We start from the raw sequence: 11,444 nt of genomic DNA, 5'->3' as shown, positions 1-11,444 counted from the left end.
TTCAATGTTCTGGATTCTTTATTCAGTTTATATATGTATTTCCATTTGTAGTTTAGAGAATGAGAAGCATTAGTTTATTTACAATTATCTTTTTAAAAACTTCAGCTCTGTACAGATTTGAACCCTGATAAGGACCAATATTTTTCAGACCTAGTGCGGTGTTAAAAAGCAGAGAGCAAAGACCACATAAAAAGAAAAAGGAAGTCAAAAATAAAACCTCAAATTATGAACATTTGATTTAAAAAAAGAGAGAGAGAGAGAGAGAGAGAGAGAGAGAGAGAGAAGAAACAGTAATTTCTTCAGCTATTAAGAGAGGGATTTGCTGCTGTTAAAGTACATGAAATTGTCAGCGTCTCACTGCTCCAAATGCTAATGTGCTAACTGTTTTTAGACTGTCATACACTAGACACCAATATATATATCAACAATCTATAGTTATGTTCTCTATAAGATTCATATTAAATACACTCTACACATATGTAACCTTCGAATACAATTCCCATTTGGAAAAATATTAAAAGGGGAGGAGGGGAAAGAAACAATTACACACATTTAGAAACGAAACAGCTCATGTTTCTGTGTTGTGCAAACAAATTTTATATCTAACAAGGAAGGGGAAATAGAAACCAAGCCAAACTTCATTCCATAGTTATCTTCTGGCTCCAAACACAAGCATTAATTTACACCACTACACTTAGAAAATAAAAGGATAAATCTTATTACCCTTCCTGAAAGAGATCAGCTCAGCTCTATCTTAAGAGGGAAGTCGCAACACTGGTTGACTGTCAAAACACAGTCGCAAATGTTACTGTTACTCGTTACGTGTATTTTAGACTTTCCCACGAGTCAATCCAACCAACTTCTGGAGATCTACCTTCCTGCAAAGTCCCGACTGTGCTTGAAACACTTCTGGCGTACAGGAACTCGATAGAGCAGGACGCTGGATCTCCAGGACCTTAACGGGGCATTTAAAACGCATGGAAATGTATAAGAAACATTTCTAAAACGTTCATCAGGCACATAAATACTTGTTCTCCTGCACTGAAATCAGACTGCATGTGGCGATTAGCATTTGACGAAAACAAGTCCGGGAGGGTGACTGTAGCAGAGATTAATCTTGTCGGTGAAGCGTGTGCTCTTATTTCAGACATAGGTGACGGCATGCCTTTCCACCTCCGCACCGGATCCAAGCCATTGCATCGATAAATGTGAAAAGTTCGTCAGACTCTGTGTAAATTAATTTCCCCCCTCACACGTCTCCCTCCTGAGAGGAAGAATCAAGGGCCTCGGCTGAGGCAACCGAGTCTCTGTTTCCTCACTGAATCATTCATGTTACTATGTGCAATAAAAAGGGCCTCCTCCGTGTGCAAACTGGCAGAAGGGGAGGAGTGTGTGTGTGTGTGTGTGTGTGTGTGTGTGTGTGTGTGTGTGTGTGTGTGTGGTTTTTTTGAATGAGTTCATGGATGCATGTGAAGATGTTAGAAAGGGTGGAAATGTGTGTGTGTGAAGGAGGGATGCATTTTATTATCTGATTTTTTGACATCTTTTGGCTTAAATACGGACTGTGCGAAGCCGAAATGTTTTCATATCCGTGTCTCGGGTGATTTTTTTTTCCTTTCCAGGAGAAGCGAAGCTCTTGTTCTGGTCAGGTGCTCGTGGGAGTCGGGTGTGATTAGTTGTGTTTAAGCAGCATGGGAGAAGGGTGATAGGACACACTCGTTCTGGGGGATGATGGGATGTATTTACAGGATCACACAACAGTTGCTCTCTCCAGTCTTTTCCCGGTTCCTCTGACCTGTAACAAACACACAGAAACTTAATACTATTGCACAAAAACAAACAATGGTTTTGTTCCAAAACTTACTGCCTACATAGACAGCATTTTAAGGCACCACAGAAATTCTGTTCTTTAAGAGGTAGGCAACATAATTATGTTTCTTTCTAAGATGCATATTTCATTCTGCATATATTCTTTACTCAGAATTAATCATTGGCAAGCAAGTAAATCTCATTAGATATAAAACAGCATTGTTAAAGGACTCTATTAGCAAATAATTATGTGCCATGTACTGTATTTTTATGCTTACTACAGAATTAACTAAATCAGTTTTCTTTGCATTTTCGTGTAAGATGCATGTAAAACACTCCAAATCGATCATAAATAATACATAAATAATATAATAAATAATGATATAAAAGACATTTTATTTAAAATAGAAATGCAAACACAACTGAGAATATTATCTCATACACAAAAGGATGAACATGAACAAAAAAATGAACAATATATATTTAAAGCACCTTATAAGTGACAATCCCAGACTTTGTATTGTAATTGTATAGTAATTATTTTATTTTATGTGTGGTTTACTCTGTTATATTATGTATGTATTTTTTTATTTTATTGTACACTGAAATATTATTATTTTAACTGAGGCTAGGTAAAAGTAAGGTTTATATATGGGTAATCCTTAAATAAAATCAAATAAACAAAAAAATAATAATAATATTAATAGTTAAAGTCCACTGTTTAAATAACGTTAATTATTATTAGAATTAACCTGAGAATTATTAGAAACCAGTACCTGTTTGTCAGTAACCATTGTGTCCCTCATACCCTCATAATAACTACAAATAGATAGTATACATACATAATGTTTTCTATGCTAAAACCATAAATCAACTGCACATCATCCGTTTCAATTTTCATGAAAATGTGCCTTCAGTTTAGCATTTGAATAAAAATGCTTTAACCTTATAAAAGTTAAAAACCTTAACTTCTGCTAATATATCAGAATAAGCTCAACAAGCATTACATTTATCTTCCTATCGTTTCGATCAAAAATGTCATGTGACCAGGTCTTTTATATTTTGGTTAAACACTACTTTAAAAATTCCTAAAACTGAAGTAGTGCCAGAGGGTGAGAATGATCCACATAAACTGAACATTTTTGAACAAAGTGAAGGCTGCAGTGAGACAGGGAGCGTGTGAAACAGTGAAGGAGGAGTGTACAGAAAAGAGAGCGGGCAGAATGGTTACCTTGGGAATTTGGCTCGGGCAGCGTCTCTCTGGCAACTAAATGCATCACTGTGGTTTTTCCGAGAGGCAGTTTTAAAGCTGCAAGACATAAGAAAAAAAAGAGTGTTGGACCGAATGGACACTAGAGACTAATGCAGCTGTACATCTATGACACCAAAGTCACTTTCAAGGGGATGAAATCATAGGACAGAGGACCAGGATAACATGTAAACATTAAGCCTGTGCCTTATTGAGAGCCGTCACTGACTCTCACTGCTGCTGCCCTCTGCCCCACAGACACACTCGGTCTTCATGCCTTGGTGCTCTTGAATCAAGAAGGTGTCAGCGTGTTTTATCAAAGTGACACTTTTTTGGCAAAACCTGCCTGCGTTCCATCACGTCATCAGGCGAAAAGTTCAGGAATTGGAGCTTATATACTTATAGTTATTCAGCCATGGGAAAAGTTTGCTCAGACAAAATATACTGACAAAACCCCTGGTTATAAGTTAAGTATATCATAGTCAAGTTTTTCACAGGTCACATATAAAAGGCCCTGTCAAATTTATAGAGAATCTAGGACTTAACAAGGATTTATTTGTGTAATATGACAAAAAACATTTTTTTTTAGATAGATAGATGGATAGATAGATAGATAGATAGATAGATAGATAGATAGATACTCGTATACTTTCTTATACACGCATTCACAAACCCACTCAATCTTTTATTGTTGCTTGAGGAATGGCCAAACAAATAAAAAAATGCTTCCTGTTCACGCCCAAAGAATTTCCTCTCTTCCCTGTTTTCTGTCCCTGATGACAAGTCTGCCGGCCAGTGCTTTCCTACATTCATAGACTGCTCGCTGAAAAACTCGCTGCCGCATTCTGGGAATATTTTAAGTCAGTCATCTCTATTCACAACTTGAGAATAGTAACATTTAGGTGTATTGGGACTGGGAGCTGAATTTTTGGATGTCCTTATAATCAGCTGAACAATGATAGAACTGAACCGCACTGCACCCTGGCCCGAAATAAACCAAGACAAAGCCAAAATAAATATCTTTGCGGTTATGAGTCCACTGGGACACGGCGGATTTACCTGGCAGAAAAAAAAACTAAGCAACTTCTTATATGTCAGACCCATGATTCTGGACTGAGAGGAATGATTTAATAAAAAATCAAGAGAAGCAGAGCATGTGTGATGTGATGTTAATAATGGTAATGAGGAGTCACCTCCTAGCGTCACATTGCCGTGTAGGAATCGGCCCTGGTAGATGAGGCGCAGGATGTTCGGACTGCTCACTTGCTCCTCTTCCCAGTCTGTTAAAGACAGAACAAATTGGAAAAATTCATGTTTGTGTTGTACACAAAATATGCACATTTTGTGATTACAGTGTCATCACAAAGAGAAACACAACAAGGAGAACTTTCCATAAAAATCGTAAGAAAGAGACAAAAATTTAAGTCTTACACAGAAGATAGACAGTCATCCAAGTTAGGAATGACATGAGGGTGAGGAAATGATGACAGTATTTTTCTTTTTGGGTGAACTGTTCCCTAGAAACACACTTTTCTACTAGTCTGCATTTTTCCATGTTACTGCTTCCCAAGTTTTTCACTCTTTTCTCTCTTCATTTATTCGTCTCTTTCTCACTCTTGACTCAATCAGTCACAAGACTCAAGTGAGGGTCTTTCTGTGTCCTCATGAGGTCGGGCTCCGCTGTGCTCGTCTGCTATGAATAAAACTCTGATTCAATCCCGGACCACCCCGATGGAGTTTACGAACTGTACAACAAAGAAGGCCTTTCTTTTTCCTTGCTTTTTCATCAATATTCTTTTTGACATAATTAAAGGCTGATGACTTTCATAAGAGCTATTCAAAGCAAGAAATTTAAATAAAATTACAATAAACTTCAACTTAACTAAACCCTGGATTTCTTTAGAGGACAAATAAGGACAAGAAACAGCAATAAAAATATCATTCCTGCTAAAAAAAATTTAAAAAAAAAAGCCTAAACCAGCCTAATTTGGTTTGCTGGTCTCCAACTCCTCTAATACCAGCAAAAACAGAACCATCTTTTTTTTTTTGAAAGAAAGAGAGAAAGTCATTTATATTTTTATTCAGCAATGATGCATCAAAATGACCAAAAGTGACACTAAAGAAGACTAGATAAATAACTTTCTATTCATAAAAGAATCCTGGAAAATATGCATCACAGTTCAGCATTACTCAAATATTACTCCTGCCCGATTATTCTTGAGCACCATGTTAGAATGATTTCTGAAGGATTGCAAGACACTAAAGACTGGAGTAATGGCTGCTGAAAACAGCTCTTTTATATGTAATAATACTTTAGAATGTTACTGTTTTAACTGTATTTTTGATCAAATAAATGCACCCATGGTAAGAGATTTTCAAAAACATTTAAAATAACTTACCGACCCCAAACTTTTGAACAGTAGTGTATATATCAAAACACCATGGTATTATCATCACTGCACCATAGTACCACCACAGTATGTTTGAGAGGACAATTAAATGGAAAAATGCTAAACTTGAGCTTGTGGCCACTTCGCTAAAAGCACTTGTCGTCTCAGATAGGCTGCCAAGGCACAGTGCAGAAACAGATGAAAGAGGAGTCTGGATACCATCTGCTCTTCCCTAAAAATGTATAATAACCTATAACTGTATCTGTGGAATATTTGAATGAAGACTTCAGACACATGCAGAGAGATGGCCAGACAGATGTATAAACACACAAACTCTTTTTTTACCCTTCAGTACTGTCATTGACTTTAGGTCAGCGCACAGTGAGTGGAATCTAGCTCTGCGCAGGATTACCACTCAGTCAGACTCAGATTTGTCTGCGGCACAGATTATCTGAACACAGAAAAAGGTTGTAAAGAGGAACCTACTCAACGCTAGGAAACAATAGCCTGAAAATCCTTCACACGAGCCAATGGTTTCAGTCTATTGATGGGACGCATTAAAAAAAAATTTGTTTTAAGATGTGAATCATCACGCACCCATTGGCCAGTTGTCGTACACATGCTTGGCGATGTCGGCCGCAGAGTCGTTTGGCGAGAACAGGAACTCTTTTGTTTTTCCACTCACCAAGATGAGCCTCAAGTTGATCTGAAACACAAACACAAACAATAGAGCCATTAGAAGCTCGGTCAGTATCCACCCCACACTTCCTCAACATCGACACGAAACAGCATTTGCAGCCCGTTTTAACTCTGTAGTGTGACGTATTTTCGAGTTTCATACCAGAATAGAGCCAGAACTGAATGATAGTTTGTTAAAACAATGCGTAAATAGCTATTATACTACTGGGAAGCTGTGCAGACATAAGAGAGAAAGATCTGCACATTTTTAGAGAATTAAAAAAACTGCCAATCACAAAGCGTTGCAATCTCATGACCCTTGCATATTCATTTATAAAAATATGTTGATGAATTTATTTATGCTTTAACTACCAATAAGAGTGTAGTGTTCTCATGTTTAAATGCATTCCAGAAATCAAAATAAATGCAAAAGAAAACAGTAGTTTACATTGAGGGGAAAATTAAGATTAAAATACATTTCTAAAGATAATGAAAACAAACATAAATAATGTGAAACAATGAGAAATAAATGAAGGAAGTAGGATTAACTTTTTAATTTCATATTGGATTTAGGATCACGTTGAAAAAAATCTTAATTATTTAACAGCACAAACTTGACAAAAAATACTTTTGTGAGCAACACTATTGTGATTTTTTTACATACCAGCCATTACCATGGAAAGTTTCAAATCAAATTTGCACCCATAATACAATTATATAATTAAATTATATTTAATAACTTAATTGTGGATCTTCCAGCAATTATTTTAAATTAAAACCACATGTTATTCAAAAATACTTTGCTATTTTTGCAAAATAAATAATGTTATATAACAATAAAATGCTAATGTTAATAATAGAAAATACATTAATAACGTATGACTATATACATTTCTGAAACATAAAAGTATGTTGGTAAAAATGAACTTAATTACCATGGTATATTTTAGTCTAAAACAAAAAAAGGTTACGTTTTTTCAGTAGCTTTCAGTATGGGGTCATTTATTGAACGGTTGAGAATTTTTTTTAGGGATGCACCGAATATTCGGCAACCGAAATTATTCGGCCGAAAATAGCAAAAAAATCTCTTTCGTTGTTCGGCCGAATAAGCGAAAAGGCCGAATAATATGTACTGAACAATGACGAACGCGATTAAATAGAGGCACTTTTATTATAACATTCACACATAGTGTTCAAATTGGGATCTGTAATATATTCTAATGTTTTAAAATTATTCTCTTCTGCTCAGTAAGGCTGCCTTTATTTGTACAGTAAAAAACACATGCCTGATTCAAGTCTCAAAAATGGCCAAAAAATATTATTTTACTAACTTATTAATTTTAAGTTAAATTGTGCTTTGTTGGTATAATGTCTGCTAGAATGTTAAAAAAAAGTTAACAAAACAGTAATAAGCATATTTTGGTAATTTAATTAATGCAATGGTGAAAAAAAATTGCAAAATAGGCCTACAGGGGGGGAAAATGTGAAAAACTGTGTTCGGTATTCGGTATTCGGCCTTCGGCCCAGTGTTTAATTTTGTTCGGCTTCGGCTTCAGCCAAGAATTTTCATTTCGGTGCATCCCTAATTTTTTTCATACATTTTTCACGTCCTTGCTGTGTCCTTCCTTTGATGACTGTGAACCACCAGTCATTCGATCAGCACAATTATGCTGTTTGTACCCAAGCAATATAAAATTGCAAAACGTCCATTATCATATTCATTCACATCGCAGAGTGTCGCCCATTAAAAACAAGAGTAGGAGGCATCAAGCTGAGAGACAGGGCCCGGGGCAATCCATGTCCAATGCACGTGTGTTACTAGAGTCTCTGACATCAGAGGATCCAGTATTAAGCTCCTCCCACTATACACACGCACACACTGCCAGCTGCAGTGATGTAACAGAGTGAAAACCACCAGATGGAAACAAAGATCCTCCTAAGCACTTTATAGAATCAGATTAGAGCCAGAAGCAAGCCTGCTCGCTCAAACCCCTCATCCAGAGATCACAACACACACACAATCTTAAGACTCCATCTAAGCATAGAGTATCAGTCAACAAACAGCCGCACACAAGCATGCACTTGCCCCAATAATGGTTGGATGATCACGCAGACATACACATGAAAAATCTAATTTAGGCTCGGATTAGTATGTGGCTATTTTATGAAGCCACCGCACAGGAAGGAAATACCAGAGAAAATCGACTTATCACAGTATTTTTGGACACATTTTTGCCAATTCACTCCTCTATTTCCAGAGTTTTTAACAGATGTAGGCTGATTTATATATGTTGGAAAACAGGAAATTAATGCAAAGTGCAACAGAAGGCTCATTTCCTCAAATTAGTATTCATATCCTCCAAATGTAAAGAAAAGACAACAAACATTCTGGTGATATTTTTGGAAATAGGTCAAATATACACTACCATTTAAATAATTGGGGTTATTAAAATTAATAATTTTATTCAGCAAAGACACATTAATTTGAGAAATGTACAATGTTACAAAATACTTCCACAGAAATATTCATCAGCAGAACTGTTTTCAACACTGACAATGAGAAGAAATATTTCTTCATCACCAAGTCATCATATTAGAATGATTTTTTGAAGGGTTATGAGACTATGAATACTGGAATAAATTACAATACATTATAATATATTGAAATAGAAAACTGTTAAGCCTATATGAAATTGTAACAATATTTCACATTATTACGGATTTTAATGCATTTTTAAGCAAGTAAATGCAGCCTTGGTGAGCACAAGAGACTTAAACGATAATGTATGAACTTATCATTACTTTATTTTATTTTTTCTACTGGATCTATGTAATAACATTAATTGGCTTATTTGGCAATGTTTGCTGTTTGATGTCAATGTTTTAATGTTTGACATTATTGGCATTGATTAACAGACCAAAATTTATTAAGGCATCGATTGATAAAACATTGATTATATTCAATAACAGCTTTGGCAATTAATAAATGTACATTTTCTATTTTCAAATATTTTAATGTATTTCACAGACATACTGTATTAAATAAGTGGTCAATTAATTGCAGCAAATTAATATATTTGTAGGGCCCTATTTTTTTCGCAATGTGGAAAACGCGGACAGAATCGTGGAATAAAAACGGAATTTACAACATGGAATGTTGTAATTTGTCAAATTTTGAATGGATACATCAAAATAAATATTACTTAATGTAATGACCAGTATTAATAATAAAATTATTATTAAAACGTTATTTTTAAAGGTATATTTACCAAAAAAATGATTTACCAAAATTTATTTTATCAGAAATATAAAACATATTTCATAGGGCCTCAAAAATTTTTGTTGAACTTTTAAAAAATTGCTATTTAATATTGTAAATTTCATAATTTCAATTATCATTATATTATAATGCTTTTTTATTAATAAAATTTAATTTAACCATTAAAACAGAATCTAGATAAATTAAAATGAAAACAAAATAAATCCAGAAATATTAAAATGGAAAAAATGGAATTTGAAAAAAAAATAAATAAAACAGATTTCATATGGCCTTATATTAATTACCCATTTAATTATATTATATACTACCAATAGCAAATTAAATTAGTGAAAATTAAATGAAAACCTTTTTAATACAAAACTGTTGTGAACATTATGACAAAAAAATGTGTGACTTTGCATATTTATTAATAAAAAAAACTCAACCTCTGAATCAACTGTACTTTTCAGATGACATATTGCCAAGCAAATTCTCAATGGACAAAATCCAATACAACCCTGCATTTTTTTCTTTCACGAATATCTTGTTCACTTAAAATACATCGCATTTGGAAGTCAAATGGATTGTTGTTTCATATTGACCTATCTCCCCACCCCTGGTTATGAAGATACAATACTTCCTTCAAAAGTAAAAAGGCATGTGTCATTCTCCTGCACGGACTCACTCAACGAGCTGGCAATCAGCAGCTAGCGGTTCATCAAAAACATCAGGATGGCAGTTCTAACGCAACGGAACACCTCCTAGTTTCCATAGAGATGGTAACCGTGGCAGCGGCTCCTCTGTGAGAGCGCTGACCTGAATCACCTGCAGGCAGAGTCTTTCTTCATCTGTCTCTTCCTCTCTCGCCGCAGCTCATCTTTCATTATGTCACTCCATCTTTGTGTAACGATGGCATATCATCTTCACCTGGTGAATGCCGAGCAGACGCTGATTTAAACGATGTTTCCAGACGTACGCAGAAAGGAGGAAAAGTTCTAACAGCAGAAATATGTGTTATGCTGGGATACGTCTGCTCGAAACATTCCATCTCCTTGGTGAGCAGACGAAATCTCACTATGACGTAATACGGCATGCAGAGATGCCTCCGAGGAATTCAACAACAACCTCAGCAGAAAACATCCGCTGGGGAATAAGTACATAGGCGAGGGTGACGTTGGCACTGGTTATACCCAGTAGCAGGTGCTTCCCTCTCTGTAGTTGCTATGCCAAACATTATTACACTACTCAACAGCCATCTCTGCTACTGCATCCCTACAAAATATTTTCACCAATCCCAGCCAAGGAAGCCCGGATCCCCGCAACCAACCCTTCAGGAGGAACATTTGATGTAATCACCCCCCAGCGCTCTCCTGCACACACAAACACACTTTCCTAGGGGCACGGATGACACGTAACACGTAATTTATACACTAATAAATATAAAGCTTACACATACATAAATAAATAAATATATATATATATATATATATACACACACATAAAAATATTTTTTTTTAAAAACATGAAAAAATACAAATATTAAACTAGCACTTATTTTATACACTCTCTATATATATATATAATATAAAATTAAATCCATAAATGTAAAATATATATAAACTAGTGGTATTTATATATAAAACAACTTTAAATAAAATATAAAAAAATATAAGTAAAAATATAGCTTAAAAAAAAAAAAGAGTTCAAGATGCAAAAGCCTCTAAGTGGCATTTGAAATGTTCTTCTAAAATGAGCATTTTCATCAGGCTCCTATGTGTAGGTTCAGTAATTTCACTTAAAATTTCCATAATGGAAATGAATAGGCGTAATAGTAGTGAAATAACTGAACATAAGCATAGAAACCTGATAAAAAAAAGCTAATTTTAGAAGAAAATTTCAACTGCCATTTAGAGGATTTTGCATCTGAACTCTTCACACACACACACACACACGTATGTATGTATGTATGTATGTATGTACAGTGGGTACGGAAAGTATTCAGACCCCCTTAAATTTTTCACTCTTTGTTATATTGCAGCCATTTGCTAAAATCATTTAA

The 11,444-nt window shown here is 35.1% G+C and overlaps 1 protein-coding gene across 1 annotated transcript in view; it reads right to left on the bottom strand.

The window, feature by feature from the left end:
• Window positions 1–11,444, bottom strand: part of LOC107653761 (ubiquitin-like protein 3) — a 26,459-nt gene continuing 15,015 nt past the window's right edge. Inside the window, exons 3-6 of the mRNA XM_016440583.1 lie at window positions 6,046–6,154; window positions 4,252–4,338; window positions 3,041–3,118; window positions 1–1,795 (exon numbers count right to left, since the gene is read on the bottom strand). Coding sequence (XP_016296069.1) covers window positions 1,743–1,795; window positions 3,041–3,118; window positions 4,252–4,338; window positions 6,046–6,154 — 327 coding nt within the window. The 3' untranslated portion in view covers window positions 1–1,742. The remainder of the gene's footprint in view (window positions 1,796–3,040; window positions 3,119–4,251; window positions 4,339–6,045; window positions 6,155–11,444) is intronic.

The sequence above is a fragment of the Sinocyclocheilus anshuiensis genome, unplaced genomic scaffold, assembly GCF_001515605.1.
Source record: "Sinocyclocheilus anshuiensis isolate Anshui unplaced genomic scaffold, SAMN03320099.WGS_v1.1 scaffold315, whole genome shotgun sequence".
In the NCBI taxonomy this organism is placed as follows: domain Eukaryota; kingdom Metazoa; phylum Chordata; class Actinopteri; order Cypriniformes; family Cyprinidae; genus Sinocyclocheilus; species Sinocyclocheilus anshuiensis.
The sequence above is the reverse complement of the archived record's forward strand: the minus strand, read 5'-3'. Positions and strand labels throughout refer to the sequence as shown.